General features: G+C 41.8%; 1 protein-coding gene across 1 annotated transcript in view; it reads right to left on the bottom strand.

The window, feature by feature from the left end:
• sparc (secreted protein, acidic, cysteine-rich (osteonectin)) overlaps positions 1-13789 on the bottom strand; it is a 28224-nt gene extending 14435 nt beyond the window's left edge. The window contains exons 1-3 of the mRNA XM_039813943.1: positions 13674-13789; positions 2029-2094; positions 1539-1592 (exon numbers count right to left, since the gene is read on the bottom strand). Of these exons, the coding sequence (XP_039669877.1) occupies positions 1539-1592; positions 2029-2085 (111 nt within the window). The 5' untranslated portion in view covers positions 2086-2094; positions 13674-13789. The remainder of the gene's footprint in view (positions 1-1538; positions 1593-2028; positions 2095-13673) is intronic.
• Positions 13790-26383: the final 12594 nt, after the last annotated feature.

Genomic DNA, 26383 nt, shown 5'->3' with positions numbered 1-26383 from the left:
TTACATCCTGGTGGAACAGAAAGTCTTACTCTTCTTACAGATGCATCTTTGCGAAATTTGAGAACCTTTCAGATTTATTTTATCTGGAGATTGGGTCCTTAATATGAGTCTGAAGAAAAATTTGAGATAGAAATACTGAAGACTTTCACCTCTTCAAGCAACACTAATCAACTAAAACAATCGGAGAAAAATAAAGTAACTCTTATGAGGGTTTAAAAGTAGACAATGCTTTATTTTAAGGATCCACAAGCCAAAAAGTCAAAAAGGTAACATAGCGGCATAATGTCCCTTGAAATGTAGTCTCGCTTTGCCAAACCTTCCTCCACAGCGTTGCGGAGGAGGGTCTGGCTAATCCACACACAGCATTACGGGATGGGAGAAAAACGTGCTCTGGTTTATTGGCATTTCTTTAAACCAATCACAATTGTCATGGCCGGTGCTAAGCACCGCACGGAGAAGCTGCAAAATAATCGTGCGAGAGAAAACTCAGATTGGACAGATAGTCTAGCTAGCTGTCTGGATTTACCCTGCAGAGATCTGAGGAGCAGTTAACCATAGTCCTCAGAAATCCACCGGAGTTTAAAATTTCAACGAAAAAGAAAGAGGAAGGAAGCAGAAATCGGCGAAAAATACATGCATCCGGCGGAATTTCCTGCGGTAGCGGAGCAATCCTGGAAGTGGAACGTCGTGGATATAGACTACTTGAAATGTAACTAATCTCTATTCGCCTCTGTTAGCGGAATCAGAATACATTGATTTTCAAAGTGCAATAAACACGATTTTTGTTCTTGCACAGTTTAATGTCCACTACTTTTGTTTTCAATGATTCTGTGGCAGAAGTATGGAAACTTCCAAAGCTCCGTCACAGATGAGATCTTCTCTCTGAGCAGCTGCGTGGCTCAGGAACACATCACGGATGCCAGCTTTCCCAAAACAATCAGTGTAGCGACAGCATAAACGACAGAGTGTCTGTCAGAGTTTTATTCCGGTTTATTACAAGTTGGCCATTATTTCTATCAACTATGATAACACTGTACACACCAGAGTAACAGCTGAGTTCTGGGAACACAATGACATCCAGAGGTTAAGAAACACAAGCAGGTTGTTAACAAGACAGCGCTTTATCCAGATGATCTACTTTATTTGGAGGTTACATTGAAAGTGAGCTCATCTAAAATGTTGTTGCACAGGAAAACTGTGAGCACACATCTAAGAAAACCACTTAGGTGACTCTATTGTATCAGAACACTGAAATAGTTCAGATTCTGCTCCTGGACGCCAGCAACAAAATGTTGGACGAGTGACAAAAGAATAAAAAGAAACATCTGGCGAATCTGTAATTAGCTCTATCTATCTAGTGCTATCTTTTTGTAAAAATATGTTTTTCATATGTGTCAGTCCACCATAACCTGCATCAGAGATCTACGCTCTTGCAATACTTTGACTGAGGTTGATTCAGATATGAATTATTTAACTTTAGTTTGCATAAAGAAAACACGACTGGTGTACTCTCAAACAGGATGAACATCTGGACTGACCTCAACAACTGGCTCCTCGGTAACTAGCTCTTCCACAACGGGCTCCTCCTCAGTCTGGGACACACACACACACACACACACACACACACACACACACACACACACACACACACAGAAGGATTAAACATTATAACTTGTGCACGTGAACACACACTTCCTTGAGAGAAGGAAGTCAGAAGCAGACAATGATCTCACACACACACACACACACACACACACACACACACACACACACACACACACACACACACACACACACACACACACACACACACACACACACACACAATACTGCACTTGGATAGGAAAACACAAAGGCATACATGGAAACCTATTCTCACACGTGAATTGATAATCACACAGGAAAGGAGAAAGGAGGAGACACACTCAGGAAAACACACAAAGAGAGGAACATGCTCATAAAGACAAAATCAGACCACACACACACACACACACACACACACACACATACACACACAGTATAACTTACAGGAGCAGCCATGGCGTGGCCAGCCAGGCACAGGAGGAAGATGATCCACACCCTCATCTTCAAAGTCTGCGGAGAGAACCCATTTTTATTTTCTTTAATCTTTTTATAGTCACGTTCACACAACAAAACGCTATTATGAAGTATAGCCTCATAAACTTATATCTAGTTTTATGTTTGCTTTGTTGTAATTTTTCAACTCTGAAACATAAAATCCTTTAGGTGTGGTACCTTTTACCCAATCTGAAAAAAGAAATATTGTCCCTAAATGAAACACAACTTGAATTTATCTAAAAGGACAAGGGGGTCCTCAGAGGGTTCCCTGAGGAACACCTCTTAAATAAAGCCTCCTTTTGCTCTGAAACTTGAGAACTGAAAAACCTATTCTGAATCAAAACGGTTTCCAAATTCATAAGTGATTCTAATGAATCACCGGCAAGGATCACAAAACGCCTAACTAACTGACAGCCTGAACTACTGAAAATACACACATTTTTAAACTTTCTCTCTCTCTCTTTATATACGTATATATATAAAGTATGAACAATAACCAAGCCTATGCTCACGAAGCACTGCAGTCTAAAAACAACAAAAGCATCTGGACACAACATGTAACACAACTCTCTCTAACAGACTAATGGAAGCTCTCCAGTTTCCCAAACAAAACCCTCAGTGTCCGCTTTGTATACTGGCAGGTCATGTTGAAATTGCCTCTGGCTGTTTGCGGGTATTTTCTCTCATTCTAGAGCATAAATCCAAGCGAGCACAGGAGCTGAGTGCACTAAATTAGGCTGCAGAAACACGACTGGAACAGGCTGGGTTAACTTCGCTTCCTGCCGTTGGATGGAAACAGGCTCCTGTCTTTATATGCACTTTCACAGCCTGATGCAACATACTTTAACCCCTCATATTTCCACCAGGCTCCTATTTGGAGAAAAAAATGACTTTCCATACAGCTTTGCTAAACACATATTTACATTTGTAAACCCATGACGGATATGTAAGAATCTAACCCTGATGTGTGAATTTGGGTAGTTGATGGGCGGTCATCTGTGATTTGGATGAAAGCCTCCACCCACAAGCTTGAAATGTGTATGTGAGCAATATGTGAGCAACATATTGTCACTTCAATAACAGTGACTCCACCTCAAACTTGTTCTCAGAAAGAGCACACATTTTTCATATCATTGGCGACACAAAGCGACACAAAGCCAGATTTTTTTATGTTATTACTACCAAGTAGCCCGACTAGCATTGTATATTTGTAAGGCCAATACCAACATCATAATTTGAGAGTTTAAAAAATCTGAAGACAAGGGCGCCCACATGGCTCAGTTGGTAGAGCGGGCGCCCATATATAGAGGTTTACTCTTAGACGCAGCGGGCCCGGGTTAGACTCCGACCTGCGGCCCTTTGCTGCATGTCATTCCCCCCCCTCTCTCTCCGCTTTCATGTCTTCAGCTGTCCTGTCAATAAAGGCCTAAAAATGCCCCAAATAAAAATCTAAAGACAATCTGTTCGCTAATAGCTGTTTTTCAACAAACATTTTTTGATAACAGTCCTAAATACATGGTTGTTAAAGTCATCTGACCAATATATAGTCTAAACATTTATTTGGGGGGGGTTGTTATTAAGAATAAGAGCGATATTTTTGCTTTCTTTTATACAAAAAAATTCTTTCTGTGTAAATCTTTCTCAAGTTTACACACTCTCACAGCCCTTTTTCCATCTAATCCCATGGAAAACATGACTTTTTTATATTAATACATAAGAATTTTACAAGTTTCTTGTGAGACAAGCCCACTATCTGTCTATCATCTCTTGCTCTCCATCTGATTGTCGGAGCATCCACTGTCGGGGACATTGAACCCTTTCTCCATCCCTGCCTCTCGTCCCTCATCATGTCTCGTCTGAAGGACTGAATAAGGGCGTCTTTTTTCGGTAATGGAGCGTGACATTGCTTGGTCTTCCTTCCTCTTTTTCTATACGTTATCTCCCTCTCCACCTCCATTAAGTCAGCTGTTTCACCCAGACATCCAGAAACAATCTCTGTCCTCCTAAGATTAAAGGACGTACTGTATGGCATGTAGGGGTATGTTAAAGTGTCTCGGGAGGCCGACTTTGAAAGATCAAAGTTCTTACTGTCTTTTAATTCACCCTGTATCCTCTATGTTGTTTGCATTATCTTTGGCTTGATATCAAAAAGAACTGGAGTTTGCCTCACAACAACAGACCGTATCTGTTGCGTCCATTAAGTACTAGGAAATTCCTCATGCAGTGAAATAACACTGAGGTGAGCCGAGACAGTTTGTACAATATACTGAACGCTGCAGGAGATCAGCGGGGGATAATACGATTTACATAACAGGGCTGAGAATAGGTGGAATTCCTGCCCCTCGGATAAGAGTGCAGCAGGTTTAAACCAACAATAAATCAATAAAAGTAAGCCATCCAATCTTCTCGTAGAACATTAAACTTGGGGAAGGAAAGTTGTTCCCTTTGTTCTTTTTAACACGTGCAACAACTATCAACTCAGACTCAGGGGGAAGTGGAGATGAACGCCACAGCTCTAAAAACACCGCCTTGAGGGAAACCGAACGTGACATTTTGGGGTTGGAGAAACACTTTGCTTGGCTGGTTGCCGGGTGTCCTTAAAAAAACGTAGGAGCGCCTCCTGACACGAAGCGTCTGAAGAGGGCAACATGTTTGGACAGATGCAGCAAAGGTTAAAGTTTGCATACAGTCAACTAGATGTGATGGGTGTCGACAGGTTTGACAAATCCTTAAGCAACCCAAGAATGTTCGGCCATTTGAAAAAAAACAAAGACTTGCTGATCGTTTGCCTACGGGCGCATTTTTCTTCTGTTGTCACCCTCAAAGCTGTCAAAGTGCACGTTCCGAAATGACTGATGTGTATTCCAGATGCAGTATTCTTTCTCGACAGCAAGTTTGTACACGTTTTTCAGAGCGTCAAAGGAGAGCCACGTCCTCCAATCATACACTTCACAACCACAAATCATGCGTGTGTCTGACATTAGTACAACAAGTTCTTCTTTTAATCCAGACTTTTAAATTGTATCACTGTTTGGAGAAAAAAATCCTCGTGGCTGTAACAAGATCAGTTTTATATTTGTTTCACACAGTTTGGTGATAAAACAAGCTAAGTTTGGATTATTTTATTTAATCTTGTGGTCACCCCCTCACTCCTCTTCAATAGCTTCAGACACAGAAATGGCACATCCTAAGGAAAGCTCATTGTGGGACTGGCTGGAATTCTGCACCAAGGCTGAATTTCGGGAAAGATACTTCAGAAAAAAAAAAAAGGGAAAAAAAAAAAAAAAAAAAAAAAAAAAAAAAAAAAAAAAAAAAGAAAAAAAAAAAAAAAAAAAAAAAAAAAAAAAAAAAAAAAAAAAAAAAAAAAAAAAAAAAAAAAAAAAAAAAAAAAAAATATATAAAAGAGACTTAAGATACAGTATTAGGGGACCACTAAGGTCTATATAATAAAGAGACTTAAGATACAGTATTAGGGGACCACTAAGAAGGCCTATATAAAAGAGACTTAAGATACAGTATTAGGGGACCACTAAGGTCTATATAAAAGAGACTTAAGATACAGTATTAGGGGACCACTAAGGTCTATATAAAAGAGACTTCAGATACAGTATTAGGGGACCACTAAGGTCTATATAAAAGAGACTTAAGATACAGTATTAGGGGACCACTAATGTCTATATAAAAGATACTTCAGATACAGTATTAGGGGACCACTAAGGCCTATATAAAAGAGACTTAAGATACAGTATTAGGGGACCACTAAGGTCTATATAAAAGAGACTTAAGATACAGTATTAGGGGACCACTAAGGTCTATATAAAAGAGACTTCAGATACAGTATTAGGGGACCACTAAGGTCTATATAAAAGAGACTTCAGATACAGTATTAGGGGACCACTAATGTCTATATAAAAGAGACTTAAGATACAGTATTAGGGGACCACTAAGGTCTGTATAAAAGCATCCAAAGAGCACCATGTCATGGGACCTTTAAGTGTTTTAATAACATTTAAAATCATAGAATATGTCTTTATGTCAAAATCACTAAATTGACCATTTTGTGTCATAATCACAAGAGAAAGAAATAGCCAATTTTGTTATTTTGAAGCGTACAGGTGCCGTTGTTACACTTTCTCTTGAACTTTTAATGTTTTCTTGGATTTTTCTGAATTATGTTAACGATCTAGACGATAAATCACATCACAGATCTGCACAGCTGTTTTGATGTACAGATGTGGGTGTCGCTACATTTGAAGGTAGAGGATAACACGATTGTGACTATAAAGGAAGAAGGTTTGAGTCCCAGACTGGCAGAAAGGCAACGGGAGGAGAACAAGAGACGCTCCTTAACTGCTACTTCTGAGGGCCGTTTAAGCAAAAGAGATGAATACGTCTGCAGAAGAAAACTAAAAAGCAACACGATTATTATTGCGTTGTTTTGTTCCACCTGTCGGAGGAAAGTACAAAATCGTTCGGTGCTAAATGCAGAGTGAAGGCAGGACTTTTACAATGGTGACCACTGTTCGTGAAGGTCCACAGATGTCTGCAACACGCCCTCAAATGGCTCGGACTCGGAAAAATACAGAAACCCTGGCAGAGGACGCAGACAACGACGCCTCCAAATAACCTGCACACAAGGAAACGTCTCTGTACTTTTGAAAAAGCTCATCTTAAAATTAGAAAAAAAAACAACAAGGTGTTATGCTGATGGGGAGTTTTGTAAAAAAAAGAACTTCTGACACACACATAAGTAGCGTGTCTGACTGGGAGCGAGAACTTAATGAGATTGCAAAGAGGGGGATGTTTAAGTAAAGGGTGTCATCTGCATAAAAAAGTGCGGGGGTCAGTATTTGATTTGGAGGGACGTGGTGTTCCCGTCGTATGTCTGCTTTAACATATTCCTGTTTGGTCAGAGAGTCATTGGGCCAGACGGACTGACGTAACAGCAAAACAAATTATTTTATTTGGAAAGCTGCTCTCATAATCAAACAGGGCAGAGGCTAAATGGTAAACTTCGGGCTCATAAAGGGGCCCTTTTTCTCCTCAAATGGATTTAATTTGGGAGGTTAGTTAGGTAAGCAAGTGTAAACTCCCTATAGAGGAAAACAACCTGCCCTGCTTCTAATTCATCTCTCTCACTTTCCCACTAATATCTCCCTCTGCTTCAGATGCTCTTAAAAAGGGAGCAGATTTAGAGGAATTCTTTCTTCTTCTCCTCTGTGACATAACAGGCGGGTTCCGAGGCCTGGAAAAACAACCTGTAGCAGTCCGTCTGCCAGCAAGCAGTGCAGACAAACAGCACTGGCATGCAAAGGGACTGTGAAGAGGCAAATATTCAGTGGAGGCTCGGAGGAGAAACAGTGATTTCCTCTGTCTGTATTGAGCTCTGTAGTTAATGAAATACCATCCAAAGTTATGACTGTATCCGTTATCATCTTAAGTAATGCACTGGGATGGAGTCAAACTCACAAGGCCATCGTCATCCATCCTGTGCCAGCAGGGTTGCAGCTTCTTTGTGTCTTTCTGCATGATGTTCATGCATATAGCTACGAAAAGTAATGCACTTTTTGATTTGTAGGTATTCCACGTATTTATTGCTGTTTGCACCACATTGACTGCCGCTGTATAAGAAGATCAGCATGTGGAGAATGTGCCGGGTGGACGGTATGGTCCTAAAACACAGGGCTTTCAATGCGTGGGACCGGACTTCGTGTTCTGAAAACAGTTAATGGGAAACTACAAGACTTTCACCCAGGAAACGGGTGTTCGTGTCCCGGGAGTACTACTTAAGGGGGGCCGGTGTTTTAACCGCAAACCACAATTTTTTCTGATCTTAACTAGTCGTTTTGGTGTCTGAACTTAAATGTTGGTGCGGCATGACACCTTTTGTCGGCTAAACTAAACTTCAACCCTCACTGTGCACTTAACCTAGTCTATATCCACAACCTTCCACTCCCGGGATTGCCCCGTTGCCGCCGGATATTCCGCTTTATGTTCTTTTTTTTTCGACCAGATTTCCGTTACCTAACGGTTTCTTTGTGTTGTAATTCTAAACTCCGGTGGATTTGTGAGGACTATGGTTAACTGCTCCTCAGATTTCTGCAGGGTAAATCCAGACAGCTAGCTAGACTATCTGTCCAATCTGAGTTTTCTGTTGCACGACTAAAACTACTTTTGAACGTACACATGTTCCACCAAAACAAGTTCCTTCCCGAGGCTATTTTCCAGAGGCACCGTGGCTCCGTGCAGCGCTTAGTGTTGCCCATGACGATTTGGATTGGTTTAAAGAAATGCCAATAGACCAGAGCAGGCGGTTGCCGTAATTTCGTAGGCTATCATACGAATTGTTGTGCATAAGTTTTCGTACGATAACATACAATTCGAACACGTTAATGAGAATTTGTTGCTTTCTGTCGTCACTTCTCAGCTTCTATTAAACTTGTTTATTCTTTCAAACTCGACTGTGGTTCAGTGTTTAGACAAAACAATGTGTGTCAGTTGGAAAATCCTAGACAAGGAAGAAGACTCTCCTACTATGGCTTCCACCATTTGGTCTTCACGGTGGACTGATTTTTTTTTGGGACCAAACAGGAATGTAAAAGGTCAAGCAGGTGCTCTGGGTCTGGCAGTAAAGCCTTTCTAATCTATTTCTAAGCTCTTCGTAGTCTGTCAAACAACACACGGTCAGAAATTATAAACTGTTATAAAGTTATAGCACCAGTGGCGGATTCTCGTCTTTTCCATAGGTACTTTTCAGAGGTAAAGTCCACAATCTTGGTCAATTAAAAGGTCAATCTTAGCAACCTGCAGCAGCTATTTTCTAGCTCAAATATCAAGCCCCGTCTGACCGAGCTACCTCCTAAACTGGCAATGAGACACCTGACAAAGTATGGGGGGGGGGGCTCTTTACGTTGCCTGGACAAAGAGCAGTTTCAGAGCGACCACAAAGAGCACAATCAAGAAGAGGAGAGTGGACGAGCGTTCATGGGAAAAGGAGAAGAGAAGTCAGGATATATGTAACCTGACCTGTGGGACCCCCTCCCCTCCCCCGTCCCTTCATCAGGACAGACCTTCTTGTTTCTTGCTCTCCACTGAATTTCACTTGAGGCGATGAACTCTGCTCTGAGCCCGTTTCCATCGGATGTGATGATATTTGTTGTTGTCTTCTCTCTGAGTTTTCTGCTGTGGTTCAAGGCCAGGATTATTTGTCTTGTCTCTCTTCCAAAATAAAAGCCAAATACATCTTCTCCACGAACTGTATTTTTGTACAGTTTGGGTCCCTTTGAATTTAAATTTGAATCTTAAAACTTTAGTTTGGCTTTGATTGCACTTTGCCCTATTGTCTCTTTCTGGCTTTTTTTTTTACATTGTTGCTATCACTGTTAGCCTTGTAACACAGCTTTTGTACACCTTGATGCTGCTGTCATCGTACCTCCTCGTGCCTCTCTGAAAAGATAAAGTCTAAAATCTTTGCTTTGAGATGTTATCAGTCCAAGTCTCTTTGGTCGTGGACTGTGGTTGGAATGACTTGATATCTCCAGCGACCTGTCTCAGTCTTTGTGTTGTATGTACACACTGGGAGAGGCCAGATTAGGCGTCAACGTTATGTGGCTTCAGAGAAAAATGAATGAACAATAAACCAAAACTCTGTTACATAAATGTAACTTTTGCTGCACTTAAATCACTAACAACAGTGATTTAATCAGCTCAAGAATGATTTTCCATTAGCTTCCCTTTGCAGTGCCACACAGGAAGTGATGTCTTTATGATGGTTTGAAATAAATAGAAGAACTGTTTATGTCCCTCAGACAAAAAACTGAAGCCACTGAGATTTTTTCCCATCTCAACAGGACTCGTTTTCTCTGGCATCTCACAATTTCTATTATTCTCCTGGCTTATTTAATTCTTTCATTTATTTTTTTAAATGTATTTCATGTTTCCTCTCCTAGCCTTTCACTCTGTGATCTGGTTCTTTCTTTGTCCCTTTCTTTATTTCTTCCTGTCCTTCTTGCTGACAAAAAACTCCAGATCCCTCTTCTCTACATCGCGTTTAGACAGCTGCACAATCCTTACTTCCTGTCGGGGGGATTAGAGCTTTTCTAGACATTTGCCAAGCTGGCCCGGTATTTCCCAGCCTCATCAGCTCCAACGCCACTACCCACAACCCCCCTCCCCTTCCTCCTCCTCCTCCTCCTCCCACATTGGTCCAGACCTGCCACCTCAACAATTGAGCAGCCAGAGACGCTCCGTCTCTACCTCACTCATACTAATGCAGACACTTTGTCCTCCGGTCTTCCTCGACAGGTGTGACGAACGCGGAAAACAAGAGCTTCATTTAGAATCAAAAGACGCCAAGAGCATTTGTCTTTTAAACGTGTAGTTTGGTGTGAGGGGTGAGGAGAGGACAGTCTAATGTGTTTTCCGAGCATCTGATTGGACTCAAACTAACTTGCAAGAAGATAGTCGGAGGCATTACAAATTTACTTCAAATTCTAGTTTTCAAATGTGCTGCTGAAACATCTAGAATATTTTCCACTGGATGTCACTGTACATAAACAAGGTGTCTTGGATTTGAATGGGTCAGCAGCAGATTATTTGTAACAACATGGGGAAAATACCAATTCTAGCTGAACTGCTGGACACTTTTTTTTAGGAGGCTTCAGGTTTCCACATCACGTTTGTGTCAGCTTTATATTGGACCGTGATTGGCTTCCGAGCTAGCTGTGATGTCATAAAAATCATCTTGTACGCACACGTGTTAAAACTCACATTTAAGGTGAGCACGGAGACATTTTCCTCCTTCAGCAGATGAATGTGAAAACAGACTTCTGGGACTAGTGTCAAACTTTGCACACACGGAATTCTGCACAGTGAAGGTTAAATATCCAAGTGAAGGGACAAAATCCAGGTTTCTTTTGAGTAGAGTAAGGACTTTAAGCAGTCTTTATATCGCTATTTTAATTGAACATTGAATTGTATTTATTCAACCGGATAAATCAGGTAAGAACCAATTCTCATTTACAAAGACGACCTGGCCGAGAGGTAGTGACAGTGATCAGAAACTATTGCTTGTAATGGTTCAATGGCTATCTATCTATCTATCTATCTATCTATCTATCTATCTATCTATCTATCTATCTATCTATCTATCTATCTATCTATCAAAGGAGGTGACTTTAGAAATGACCATACTCATGAATTAGAGGAAGATTTTTTTGGGGGGGGATTAACAACCAAAAGCAGGTTTTGAAAATCAGTTTCCAAACACCGGCACACCCAAGCTCTTCTACATTTCTGGTTTCAGGCTTTCTACCATATGTTTGTACCTGGCTGCGGTGATTTTTCTCCCATTCAGCCACTAGAACATTAGAGGTCCAACACCAATGTGGGATCAGGTCTGACTCATTCCAGTTCATCCCAAAAATGTTGGATGGGGGTTGCGATGGGTCAAGGCTCTGTGCAGATCAGTTCTTTCACAGCCAAACAGGGAAAACCATTTCTTTACGGAGCTGGCTTTGTGCAGGCCACAGGGACATTGTCATATTGAAACAGGAAAGGGCCAGACACAAAACTGTTGACACATTGTACACTTCAGGATTTAGATTTCTCTCTAAAGTAAAGGCCCAAGTACAAAGTAGAGATGGTTCGATACCATTTTTTTGCTTCTGATACCTGAATTTGTGTATCGGCCGATACCGAGAACTGATCCGATACCAGTGTGTCGTATATTTTATCATGTTTTAACAGCTGTACACAACTATCCCTGTATGGATGTGATATGATGGCTATCTTTGTTGTACAGCCTGGCTCAGGTCCAACTTCTTATGAAACATGAACAAACGCAAATAATGAATGACATAGAACTGTATTTTTGGATCCAGTATGGCAATCTACTTTAAAGTAGATTTTCTTCGGGGCTTAAGTACGTGGTATCGGATCGCTGCGTAGACTCCAGTACTCTCCGATACTGATACCAGCGTTATAGGCAGTATCAGAGACTAATGGAACTTCTCTAGAACAAACCATGAAAAAAAAAAGCCCCAAAACCAAACGTTTGCTCAAAGTGGGCAAGAATTCCAGCCTCTTTCTGCAAGTCCCTCTCCCTGTGTGTGAGCTTAAGAGACGTCCGCCGACACTTGAAGGCATCTGAACCGACAGAGCGCTTTAAACAGCTGGTAATCGATCGCCATGGCAACCTGCATTCCTTTACATGAGAGTAATTAGGGAGGGGGAGTCACACAGGGATGAAGGGAGGGAGACAGGCAGGCAGGGAGGGAGGGAGGGAAGGAGAGATATTTGTCGGAAAAAAAGCCTCCTATTGCTCTATCAGGCTTTGTTGGAATCCCATCCACCCCCATTTCTCCTCCTCCTCCTCCTCCTCCTATTTTCTCTCCCTTCTTTCTTTCTTTCTCCATTCATTTCTTTCTTTTTGTTCGGTCACTTTATTTTCAGAGGGAGAAACTCTTCAGAATGCATTTACAAAACTGGGAAATCTTCAAAAACAAAGAGGCTGCAGCAGTTTCTCCATCTGAACTCAAGTCTGAATGTGAAGTGAATGAATCGTTTCACAAAGCGTCCTTTGTTCGGCAGCAGATAAACAACCCCAACAGCATACGACAAAACCAAAAAAGACTGTAAAAATGTAAGATTTCATTTACCGTATCAGCCTTTTGTCTGCATCTCCCTCCTCCCTAAAGCTTTAACCCCCCCCCCCCAGCCCTCCTCCTTCTCTTCCTATTGCCGATGTGGCACACAATACCACCACAGAGAATGAGACCTCATAATCACAGCGTGTTTACCTGCAGGGAGCAGTTTTCCTTGCAGCTGTTTTGGCAGTAATGACAGAGCAGATTGTTCACTGAGGTTTTGATGCCACAGTAGCTGCCCCGTAAACCAGATCAGTCAGTCGTTTTAAAGTTCAATTGTGGAAAACTGGGTGGACAATTGAAAAATGACCGCACAGCAATGCAGGCAGTTGCTGGACAATCTGTTGCAGGCAATCCAGTGTGTGCATTTTCATATGGATTGGATTTTGAGATCAATTGCGTGTGGTCGACTTTGAGATGAAAATATCATGCTGCTTGATTCACTTTTGTCCGACTGACAGAAAAAAAAAAACTGTATATTTGTCTTGATTTATTGCAACTGACAGAGAAATGTGAATACATTTTTAGGGCAACATATTCTGTGTTAAAAAAGTTCAAAAGCAAAACTTTGATCTCAACGTAAAAGTGTAGTTTTATTGGCAGGTTAATGACCAAAAACCAAGACCTAAATTTGCCAGAAAGTTTCAACTTTGACGCCACCACAAGTCTCGCAGCCTGTATTTAAGTTCAACTTAAGAAGAAAACTTCAACCTCAACATAAAAGTGTAGTTTTGTTGCAGGTTTATTAGAACTTAAGCCTAAATTTTCCAGGAATTTTCTGTCAACTTTGATTGTTCTCTCCACCCCTACAAATCTTGCAGACTGAAAGAGTTAAATAATAAGTCTTCTACCGAGCAGTGATACATTGCTAAAGTCGCCGCAGAGCCTGTGTCCCATGAGAAATGATAAAGAGAGTCCGGAGATGCCGTGCAGAGTGAGAGCTCTTACCTTTAACTTGGCAGAGCAGGAAGAACAGGAGAGAAGTCAGCTGTGTGCGGAGCCCAGGACAATCTAACAGCTCCACCAGTTCACACAGAAGACATTTCCAGTGGGACGTCCCAGTTTGGACCCAGACCCCCCCCCCCCTCCCTCCCTTCACTCAAACCTCCCATTACACCCTCTCTCTTGCTTCCTGCCCTGGTAGGTGGGGGCTGAGCTTGCTTAATGTTGACTCTCTCTAAAACCGAACTGGAATCTGCAAAAAGTATTATCTCAACTGACTGTTAGATGTGTAGAACTAAAGATAAGCCTGTCATAGCATACACTTATTTAAATAAAAATGTATTTAATTTTTTTTTTTAATTGTACTTAAATCAGAACAACACCAACAATACACCAAAAATGTTTTATACACTTGTGCACTGTTTACTGTATGCTGTTTTAAGGCTGCAGCATGACATAAACGCATATTCAACATATTTATTTTTTTCCGCTATATCCACTTGTGCCAACTAAAGCATGATTAAGGTATTTATGGTTATCATTAAGCAGCCAGACAATTTGGTTAATGTTAGGAAAAGATTGCGGTCTTGACTAAATACTGAATAAATAAACACTGGTTTGAGGCATAATAAAGACAGTATTAAAGTCAAACACTATGTGCAGCCATTCACCACACTGTTCCCCACACCTTTACATTTCTGTGCTATACACAACTTTCTAAATTGAAAAAAAAATAAAAAGTTTCCTGTGAACATAAGATTTAAGAGTGTAAATTGAGTGAATATTAGTTTGGCATTGCCAGACCTATCTCCAGGGGGTACCTCAGACAAAACGTTTTGGGAACCACTTTCTAGAAACCAATCTCAACCATCCTGGGCAGCGCTAAGCCCCGGATTCCGTAACTGTGCCCCTCGCAAAATAGATAGCGGAGATAGAGGAATGGAAGGAAGGGGAGGGACGCCCGGCGTGTCTCTCGCGCTTTAACCTAGCACTGTACATCCGTTTAGCCAGGCTAGATTAATATATACTTATGCCATGGTCTGGGTGAATGCTCGATTCTGATTGGCTGCAGGGTGTCCATAAAAAAAGTGTTATAGGACACCTACAAAAGGAGTTCTGGTGAAACTGAATGTTTACTGTTCTAAATGAATGCGCTGCATTAAATCAAAAAGGAAATGTGGATTTATTATTTCCAACTCGTCCCCTGAACACCACTGGATGGCGCTAAAACACACAGGCTGCAAGAAGTAAGTTCTACCATATATATATATATATATATATATATATATATATATATATATATATATATATATATATATATACTATATTATGTCTATGAGTTATACTGCCCTCTGGACTGACTTTGTTTCACAGCGAATAACGTTATCTCACATCCCATACGCTGTTCAGCTCGCGGCTTCAGGCTGCGCCGCTGCAGCCGACAGTAACGTTACACATCGCGGATCAAATTCTTCGTAAAAGTCGTTATATTGTTTTGGGGACAATGACATGGCTGATAGCTAGCTTGTCTTGTTGTTCAACGTACTGTCAAATTATTTTTACTGATTGCCAACTGTACACAATGTTATTGACTTTGATTCTTGCTAGCGTAGCGTTAGCTTTCTGGCTCGTAGCTGAGTGGACTATAAATATCTGGCATGTGACCATGGTATAAGTGGGTTAATGCCCTTCGAGGTGTCCATTGTCAGGTATTAAAGGATTAATGGGTATTAATTGTCCATTAATACCTGACAATGGACACCTCGTCCTTGTAGGACAGAGCAGTGCATGGGTCTAAGTTAACCCTTGTGTTGTCTTTCAGTAGACCATGCAACTTTTAGTTTTTCTGGGTCAAAATTTAAAGTTAAAACCTCCAGACTCTTTTGTCACTTTTCCCGAAGTTCTTTGTCGATTTTTTTGGACATTTTTGTTGTTGTTTGACCAAGTTTTTAAAGCTTTCTCTGACATTTTTTGTCACTTTTTGACGTTTTCTCACTTTTCCCAAAGTTCTTTGTCATTTTTTACAATGTCTTTGTTGAATTTTTTTCTGCGTTTTTGTTGGGTTTTTTTCCTACATTTTTGTCACTTTTTTCAGTGTTCTTTAATAAAAAGAAATTCTTCTTCAAATGCTATAAAATTAAATAAAACACCCAAATTTAATGAAAGTAGTGAACTGATCAGTTATTTAACTTGTGAAGAGTGTTGTATGGAACCATCCACGTGATTTTTTTGGACAATTTGGTTGAAGGAAACCCACATTTTTGAAAATGGGTCGAATTTGACCCCGAGGACAACGGGAGCGTTAAGAAAATTTAAATTGTCTTTGACGTTCACCTTCTTGACCTAATGACACACCCTCTGTTACAATATCTTTTCTACTTTGCATTAGAGGCCAAAGGTCAAGCTAAGATACAGGACAGCATGGGGCTAGTCAGGGGTTCAGTGTCTTGGTCGAGGACAGTTCCTTCAGCAGAGTTAACACGTTGCAGGTCCACATATTCACTAGCAATACCTTATGTGTAATCCGGGAGAAAATAGGTTTCCCTCGAAACATAACTGAGAATGCGGTTTACTTGTATGGGAATGTCATTTCTAGGTGTCAGGGGATGCTTTAAAGGCTCCAGGTATTTAGTACATATTATATTAGTTGTTATTTGTCTCATGATGATTAGATCGTGTGCTCCCAAATATAAAGCAATTTGCATGTCTTATATATATTTCCTGGGCCTGATGCATGAAGTCTTGCATTTCCATTGCATTACTCATTAACATGTTGACTTCCTGTCAGAGTGTAACTCAGTGAAAACATTCAGTCCTCTGGAGACTCCACAGCAGACATTCAGGCTGTGGAACGTTTGCCTCATCACAGCCCAACACCTGCCGTCCTCTGACTGACAGACAGACAGACAGACAGACAGACAGACAGACAGAAGCACTCAAGCTCCGAATCCATTCCTCACGATCTTTTACGCAGACACTGTCTGTTTTTCTGGCTGGTGGATTGCTCCTGTCTGTTCCCACAGTGCAGAGCAGAGCTGATGTGGTGAACAGCTGGAAACGGGACGGAGGGGAGGAGGGAAAAAAAAGAAGCAAAAAAAAGCTGCGATGCAACGTGGCGTTTTCCATTCTGCCTGGAAGCCACAGTCCAGCCGATGATGGAGAGAAGAGTGGAAGGAGGGGAGGAGGTGTCATTATACGGTGAGACTTTCTCTTTCCTCCTCCCACATTCATCTTCTCTTTCACCCATCCTCCCTTTTTTCTTTTTCTGTCTTGCTTCTTTTATTTCTCCCCTCTCACACCATTTTCTGTCGTTTCCCTCACCCCTCTCCACTCCCCTCCACTCTCTCTCTCTCCCCTCCTCTCTCACTCTCTCTCTCTCTCTCTCTCTCTCTCTCTCTGCATACGTGGCTGTTTGAGTTAAAATGTCTCACAGAGATGATGAAGTGAAGAGCTGCAATTATGTTTTCTCAATTGCTGCTAAATTATCCATCTGCGGCGCTGCAGGTTTAACCACGTTGAGATCTGAAAGACCATCATATCATAATGTAATATTACTTATCTGCTCACAGACACCACAGGCCAACATCATGAAATACTATGAAACCACTGCAGTCACATACACTTCTCTCTGCCAGATGCCAGTAGGTGTTGTCGGGTCATCACTTATTGGAGACACCTGGGCCCGGTGTTTTTCCAGTATAAGAGTGCACCCCACGTGTTCCCCTTTCGGCAAGAGATGGGTCAAACAACACAGGACTTTCACCCAGGAGACCAGGGTTCTTGTCCCGCGTGTCACGTTTCCTAAACCCAACCGTCATCAAAACTTTCTTCTTTTCCTAAACCCAACCGTCATCAAAACTTTCTTCTTTTCCTAAACCCAACCATCATCAAAACTTTCTTCTTTTCCTAAACCCAACCGTCATCAAAACTTTCTTCTTTTCCTAAACCCAACCATCATCAAAACTTTCTTCTTTTCCTAAACCCAACCGTCATCAAAACTTTCTTCTTTTCCTAAACCCAACCTTCATCAAAACTTTCTTCTTTTACTAAACTCAACCGTCCCGTTATTGTTTTCCTGAACTCAACCGTCCCGTGTGTCATGGAAACGTAAGCCCACCCAGAACTTTTTCCTTAACCTAACTGCATCATGTGACGCCAATAGTCCCGACTGTCACACCGGCACTGGGCTCTCCCTCAGCCACGCCCACTACCCATTCTCCATTCAATCAGTATCATCGTTCACTATCCCCAGCCTATTAGCACTCCTCACCTGTTGCCTGTTTAAGTTCTTTAACTCATCTACAAAAACCCTCTCCAGTCCCTAGTTGTTGTCTGGTCTCATCACTACATGACTCTACATGACATAAGGATTCTACCAGTTTTGCCGCTGTGCCAGATCTTCCTAAGTGAAGTTAAGTTTATCTCCTGGGCTAAGTTTATTGGAACAGTTTAACTTGAAGTCTCCTGAGTTTTTCAGTACTTTTGACATTTGTTGCCCTGACAAAGACCTCTATTAAAGACATTTGGATGTTATTCTGTGTCCTGAGTCCAAGACCAAGCGCGTTTAGATAAAACGCGTTTAGATATGACGCTATAGGAGACTTTTAGCGTCAATAACAACGCCAAAGATGGGAGTGAGATTCTGTACCCGTCCCTAGAAGGGCTTTTTAAACAATCATAAAAAACATTGAAGCTTTAGTGCGTAACTTTTTTATACAATATTAGCGAATGTCCGGTACATTCAAGCCATTGCCAAATGAGTTGATAAAATAGCTAATTAAGACTATCAGCTCCAGACAACACTCTGTATTTCAGTATGGCTATATTTAGAAATTGTTGTCGTCCGGCGACTTTGGCGCACAGAAACTCAAGTGAATATAATGACCTCTTCTGAAGAGTCCATCATGGTTTTTTAATCCTCCGTGGCTACTAGCAACTGCGTGGAGGAGGGGTGGGGGCACCTGCACGATTACGGAAGGCTCGTGTCATGTGGATGCAGCAACAGTGTTGTTGTCATTACTTAGAATTCCTCATGGGGGCGACAGAAACTACACACTATAGCTTTAACATTGCCACATTAAAATACAAAAAGCACATACAGTAAACACACAAGGCACATCCATCTGTACCCAACTGCAATGTAGTTGTAGAATCTCAACCTGTTCAGATCTCTCAGGACGGAACAATGATGTGATCTAGTTGGCCTTTTGCCCAATATTTTGAATGCGCGATGCACACAGGACAGCAGATGAGCTCACTGCCTGACCGCTGGGATTTCAGTCCAGGGTTGTAGGGATTTGTAAAGGACAAGCTGTCGGCCCACAGTAGGTGTCCGAAATCAGCCACAGCAAGCGCAAACATAATTATCCAGGAGGGCAAATGTGAAGACAGCAAAAATAAGCGGTTGGACAAAATCTGTACGGGTGATGATACAACATGTGGTTTGATTGTGTTGTTCAGATGCAATCAGATGACGGCACAGATGGATTACTAGATAGTAGTCTCGCATTGGCAGACCTTCCTCCACAGCGCTGCGGAGGAGGGTCTGGCTAGTCCACACAGCATTCTGGGATGGGAGAAATATGTGCTCTGGTTTATTGGCATTTCTTTAAACCAATCACAATTGACTTGTAGAGTCTTTCTAATGGTTTAGTCACAAATGGACTTGCCTGCAACCATTAACACTCAACTCTTTGTTCTTTCATTCATGCGTACACGCTGACACCACTGACTCTATGACTGCCACACTTCACAGCATTATTGACCATGACAACCTGGGGGGGGGGGGGTCATCTAGATCCTGTCATACTGTACTCATCCTGTCCAGCAGTTGTTGTCCCCAGCTCCACTCCTCCTCCTCCTCCTCCTCCTCCTCCTCCTCCTCCTCCTCCTCCTCCTCCTCCTCGTTCTCTACCTGGTTGGTTTTTGTTTGTCACACCCGACAAACTTCTCCCATCACGGGCCAAAAGCGGCAACGCTTGTCCGTTCCTTTGGCGTTTTGTAGCGTACCATTTAAACAGTCTCCTTTGGTTTACATATTTTGTGATGGTCTGGACTTTTGGCGTTTATTTACCTTTAAGACTCTCTAGCCTTCTAGCGCCTACATATTGGCGCCTAGACCTAGACCTTCTGGCGGACTCTTGGCACACTTTTGGACACCTCTTGTCTGACCATTTAACCGACATGCGAAACCGAACGGGAAGTAGGTTGGAAAAGCTTGTGGGTGGGGTTACAAAATGTAGACCTGCTTATCTTACCTCACCTGTCCTGCTTTTGGGTTCTCTCAACATCTACCAGAAAAATCCCAGTGTTGTGTGTCCTATGTTCAAGTCTGCAAATGCTCATTGTTTCTCCTGACTGCAAAACACAATGTTTCTTTGTGGACAATAAACTTAAAGAAAAAGTTTAAGTTCATGGAAAAGGAATAGACTATCGATACTGGATGAAATTTGTGAGGAGAAGAGGAATGGTGAAAAATTGTGTATATGGACACATACAGAGATGTTCTACATGCCCAGTTATTACTTGTTGCTTTGTCTACCTATGTAGCTATGGCTACATTTCTACCCAATGTTATTTAAATATTTGATATAGTTTATAGATATTTGCTGAAAAACAAAAAACATGGCAAAGTTATGTCTGATTGTGAAATATTCAGCGACTTCATTCATTTATTCAGTTCAGCGGGACATTTGCAACTTGATATCAATTAGTCAAAGCTGCATGGGGACCAGAGTGCATTCATTTGAACCTTTTAATGCGCTGAGTTGACTGTATGTGACTCACTATTACAGATATAGACTTCAAAGTTAAATGTGCTTCTTATCTCATTCGTAATACAACTGAACCTCACAAGCAAACAAAAAGCTGACTATTTGGAAGGATCATTTAAATATGATGCATTTTTCCCCAAAAATGTCCATGGCGTTCTTCTGTTAATTTAACTTTTACGGGTTTCATTTCTTTTCTACCTCCCTGCTCTCCAGGCTCACCTGTATGTAAAAAGAGCAGTAAAGCGTAGCCCTCACAATGTGTTGTGTGTGTGTGTGTGTGTGTGTGTGTTACAGTGTAAATGAGAGAGAGAGAGGTGGAGGTATGGAGGGAGAAGATGAAGGCAGCAGAGGACTCTGATTATTCAAACCCATAACAAGCATCAAAGCTACTAACCGCTATTTCCTCTATAAAGCCACACTGGCTCTTAAAAATGATTACTACTGTAGGCCGAGGGGCAGGGAGGGAGCCTGTTCACTTTGATAGCTGTTTTGCCTTCAGTCAAACTGGGCCTCCTCCTCATCGACACACAACAGCAGAAGCACAAAGCAACCAGAAGAAACATGTGTCTTTTTTAAAGGTGATTTTTAAATATGAACATACTTTAAAGGTGTAAATGACATGTTTGTTGTGCAGCGCCTCCCATATCCAGACAAAACAAACAAAATAGAAATTAAAATAGAAATTAAATTAGACACCAAGATGATTGTGCAATCACCTTTAAAAAAAGAACTTTCACCAAACACAGTACGGGTTCGAGGAAAGACGACCATGGCTAAGTAGTGGCGAGGTCGCTAACCAATCGGAAGGTTGGTGGTTCAATCCCTCGCCCTGCGGTTCCATGCCGAAGTGTCCTTGGGCAAGACACTGAACCCCGAATTTCCCCCAATGCTGCGCCATCGGAGTGTAAATGTGTGTGAGTGTTTACCTGATGAGCAGGTGACACCTTGTACGGCAGCCTCGGCCACAGTGTGTGAATGGTGAATGGTTCCTGTACTATGTTAAAGTGCTTTGAGTAGTCGTTAAGACTAGAAAAGCGCTATATAAAAAATTTACATAATTAGCCCATGTGACCGAAGGTTGAAACTACCGATAGTTTTAGGCGTCAGTAAAGATCACGAGAATAGAGAAGATGTATTGTTTGGTTGTTATACTACTGATCCAGGAATAGAATATGACTATCCTGCCATACACTTTGTTCTTCAGTCTGGATTCATCGTGCAGCTGAATGCCTAAAACGTGACAGAGCAAAGTGTTTGTGCGTTCGAGGGACGTCTGTGATTTAGCCGTTCCTCAAAAGACAGTCTGGCTGAGCCGCCACACAGAGACAAAACCCTGATGGAGGGTTACAGGCTGTAATTACACCGACACACAGGACAGCAGATGAGCTCACTGCCTGACCGCTGGGATTTCAGTCCAGGGTTGTAGGGATTTGTAAAGGACAAGCTGTCGCCCACAGTAGGTGTCCGAAATCAGCCACAGCGAGCGCAAACATAATTATCCAGGAGGGCGAATGTGAAGACAGCAAAAATAAGCGGTTGGACAAAATCTGTACGGGTGATGATACAACATCTGGTTTGATTGTGTTGTTCAGATGCAATCAGATGACGGCACAGATGGATTACTAGATAGTAGTCTCGCATTGCCAGACCTTCCTCCACAGCGCTGCGGAGGAGGGTCTGGTTAGTCCACACAGTATTCTGGGATGGGAGAAAAACGTGCTCTGGTTTATTGGCATTTCTTTAAACCAATCACAATCGACTTGGGAGGCGCAACGGTGCCTCTGCAAAAGAGCAACAGAAAACTTAGATTGGACAGATAGTCTAGGCCCGGACACAATGACATGCCTCTGCAAAATAGTCTTGGGAAGGAACTTATCTAAAAATATAGAAAAGTTGTCGAACAAAAACTTGCCACATGCCGGAAAAGGCGTCAAATGTTGGAAAAAGCGCCAAAAATCTAAAAAGGTGACCAAAACATTGAAAAAAACTTTGAAACAAGCCCAGTTTTGATTATTGGGAGGGTTGTTAACAGCGGTGGAAGAAGTATCCAGATCCTTTACTTAAGTAAAAGTACTAATACCACACTGCAAAAAGTGTAAAAGTCCTGCATTGAAAATGTTACTTAAGTAAAAGTATGGAAGGAAAATGGATTCAAAGTATTAAAAGTAAAAGGAGTTCATGCAGAAAAGTCCTCCCATTTCAGAAACTAAAAACGATCCAAACAGCTGTGTGTTTAATGGTCTAATCCTTTCAGCTGGACTTGTAGGCCGTTATGTTGTAAATTGTCGTATTTGTAAAGTAACTAAAGCTGTCAGATGAATGTAGTGGAGTAAAAAGTTCAATATTTCTCTGAAATGTAGCGGAGTAGAAGTAGAAAGTGGCATGAAAAGAAAAGACTTAAGTAAAGTACAAGTACCACACATTTGTACTTAAGTACAGTACTTAAGTAAATGCACTTTGTTACATTCCACCACTGGTTGTAACCCCCCCATCCTGCCCATAAATTACACCTATAACCTTGCAGTATTACCAACTGGGTGTTTGTGGCGACGTTCCCAGCAGGGTTTGATTCATTCACTCAGTGTGAAGATCATACAGGTTGAGTGAAGAGCTGGAAGAAGGTGATGGAAGTAGATACGTACTGTCAGACAGCGTTGGATTAGAGACCTTCTCTGGGTTGGAACAGAGGAGGACACTCTGCACTGAGTCAAAGCAGCAGAGGTCAGCAGCTGCACACAGTCTGGTGACGTGTAAACTGCAGCTCGGACACAGTGTACTGACATCAGACACACACACATAAACACTCACTTCACGCACACACACGCGCGCACGCACGCACGCACACACAAGCACACAAATCCCTGCAGCATATTAGCGTATTAACATGCTAAAAATCTCTCTCTCACAAACACGCACACGCACACACACACGCACATGCACACTCTCTCTCGCAAACAGACGCATGCACACACACACACACACACACACACACACACACACACACACACACACATACACACACATACACACAAGAACACACGCGCAAATCCCTGCAGCATATTAGCGTATTAACATGCTAAAAAATCTCTCTCTCTCTCTCTCTCACGCACACACACCTCACACACCTGCCTGAACACAGCAGAGGCCTGGGATTAGACAGGCAAAGCAGTAAAACGTTAAAGTGCTTTCAGCTCTCAGCACATAAAACATCAAACTTATTTTTACTCCCAAGTGTGGATGGATGGAGGGCAGATCTTCGTTTCTGCTGCGTCTCATTACACTGAACACATTCACTTCCTGCAGAACAGAAAGTACTTTTAGAAGAACTGAGGAAGCTGGCAGAATTGCAACCATATTTATTAGGAAACAGAACCCCTTCATTTAATATTAAATTACATAAGAACTACTAAACAAAGTGAACCACTAAATGCTTTTCAGTCTGCTCTTTCAGAAATGATAACTTACTTTAAGGTTTAGGTGGGGTAAATGGCATTTCTTGCAGAAATAAAGGAAAATTGAGACATTAAACTTTGAGACTTAAGGGACCCTGAGTTTATAATCAGCAATATGTGCAAATATTTGCATTATTCAGGTATTTTTTTGCCAATTATTACATTCAGGGTTATCAAAAGTTCAACTAGTTTGGTACTTTTTCATGCTCATTAAATACCAAAAAACACATCTTTGTGCTTCTGCACAAGCCTTAGAAACTCCTGCCTTCACTCGTGTTCTTCGCAGGTACACACATGCTTCTCTGCTTGTTCAGCAAAAACACTAAATAACTATGTGAGCTTTTAATCTCCTTCAGCAGGAAGACGTAGGCACAATAGGAGACTCCTGCTAGCTTGCTGGACTGCTGCTAAATGCCAACAGGATGTTAAAAGTCACAATTTTTGAGTCCAGGGTGCCGAGAGCAGAAATGAACTTCCAACAAAAGGGAGTCACATGTAGACCTTTTAGCAGGCTCCGGAGTCGCTGACTCTCTAAGTATTCATCAATCATGACGGTGCAGTATCAGCCCGAAGCGAAACCTGACATTAAAAGCTCTGCTTATTAGTGTAATTAATCTTTCCTTGGGGTATCTTTGGCTCTTACAGACTTGTTACAATGTCATCTTGGCTCCTGCAACGGAGTCTGCCAACACGACCGCCAATCTTTCTTCAGATCAAACCGGATGCATACGTGTTTATGTTCATGTGCATGTATGTGCGTGTTTATTCATGGGTTTCTGAGGGTCTGTTTTCGTCTGCTTTTATCAATTTTTCACGCTTGATGTGTCTCCTTTTCTGTGCTGTTTTAGTGTGTACATTACATCGGCCTACATCTCTTTTGCAGGTAACGAATGAGGACAAGATCGTATTGATAGCGGGAATTGTAGATAATCCATATCGCATTCCAATCTGATTTGTTCTCATGTGCTTTTATTCTGAAGTGGATCAGATTCAGACACTCTTTCAAATTTGGAATGCAAATCAAAACTGGAATCGTCTTCGTACTCGCCAAAACATGGCAGCTGAACACGGGGCAACAATAAATACCACATGTCTTAGATGCGTCCCAGCGGCGCCCATTGCCAGCTGTTACGGAGGGAAGAGTAGCAGTGCCCTCAAGTCCCTGCACAGCCGCGGTACACCTAGTGCTACTGATTTACGCCTCATTCACACTGGCACTTGAAATCAGCTCAGTAATAAGCAATGCGCCCCCAGCGGACGTCGTACTAGACCGTTAAAAGCGTCGGAAGCGAGTCGGAAAAAAATGGCGGAGAGACTCATTCTGTCAGTGTCCGAATGTCTCTATGACCTCTCATCAGAGGGCTGTAGAGATATAAACAGAAAGGCTGCTGCGCTGAGTGGAGAAAAGTTGCCCAGGATGTTGATATGTCAGGTCGGTTAAATGTGATATAGCGCTATAATACATTTTAATTGTATTAACTGCCCTAATAACGTTAGGAAATCATGAAAATAAAAAAAATTGCATGACAACATATCATATATAATATAATATATATCAACTAACCCCATGACAACATATCGTTATTAAATCATTATTTATTTTATTAAAAGGTAAGAATTCAGATTTGTTTATCAGTACCATAGCAACGCTAACTTCTGCTCGGATTGTCGGATAGGATCCGTCCATTGCCTGTCGTACAAGTTCAACTTTTTTAACGCATCCGGATGACCAACGCAGGCGATTTTTTTCCGCACCTCACTCAGTTCGGACCCATTCGCATGAGGTCTGCGAATCTCCATAGGCAACGAATGACTAACCCGGAAATGACTAGCGGAATGAGCGTGACTAACGCCTCTCAAAATCTGACGAAAATCTTTTAAACTGACCTTTGTCGATCTGAAATGAAGACAGATTCAGCCACTGCATGGCCTTTTTCTCGCTTAAGATGTTTTCAGAAACACGTTTTGGTGAACTGTCTTCGTAAAATATGAGATTGCATTCCGAAAGGGGCGCCATTGTGCTCGGTTGTAAAATCCAGGAGCAGCCAGACCCACGTGACGCCGTTCGTCCAATCATCTGCCGGTTTTCATTTTTTTGGGCGACAATACAGATTAGCGCCGCCTGCTGTTATGGAGACGTATTACGTCTCGCGCACGCGCAGAACGTAAACTCAAGTCGGCGTCGCTTCGGTGTGTTCCGAGGCACTTTTTTTTTTTTCAACTCGGGGAGGCAGTGAGTCCGACTGCCTTTTCTGCCGAAGGTCGGCCGTCGGGTTGGTGTGTCAGGGGCTTTACACTCATCGTTTTTTTCAGAAGGTAAAAGTATTTTTTCAGAAGGTAAAAAAAACGAGTTGCAAAAGATTATTTCATTTTTTTATAATCTGACGGGTTTTTCTGGTATGTAGCATAACAAAGCATGGCTATCACATTTGACATCTTATGATCCCTTTAAATTGTCTTTTTTATCAAACACAGACCTTGTAAATTTAAG

This window comes from Perca fluviatilis, chromosome 10 (assembly GCF_010015445.1).
Source record: "Perca fluviatilis chromosome 10, GENO_Pfluv_1.0, whole genome shotgun sequence".
NCBI classification, from domain to species: Eukaryota; Metazoa; Chordata; class Actinopteri; order Perciformes; family Percidae; genus Perca; species Perca fluviatilis.
This window is presented reverse-complemented; position numbering and strand designations above follow the sequence as displayed.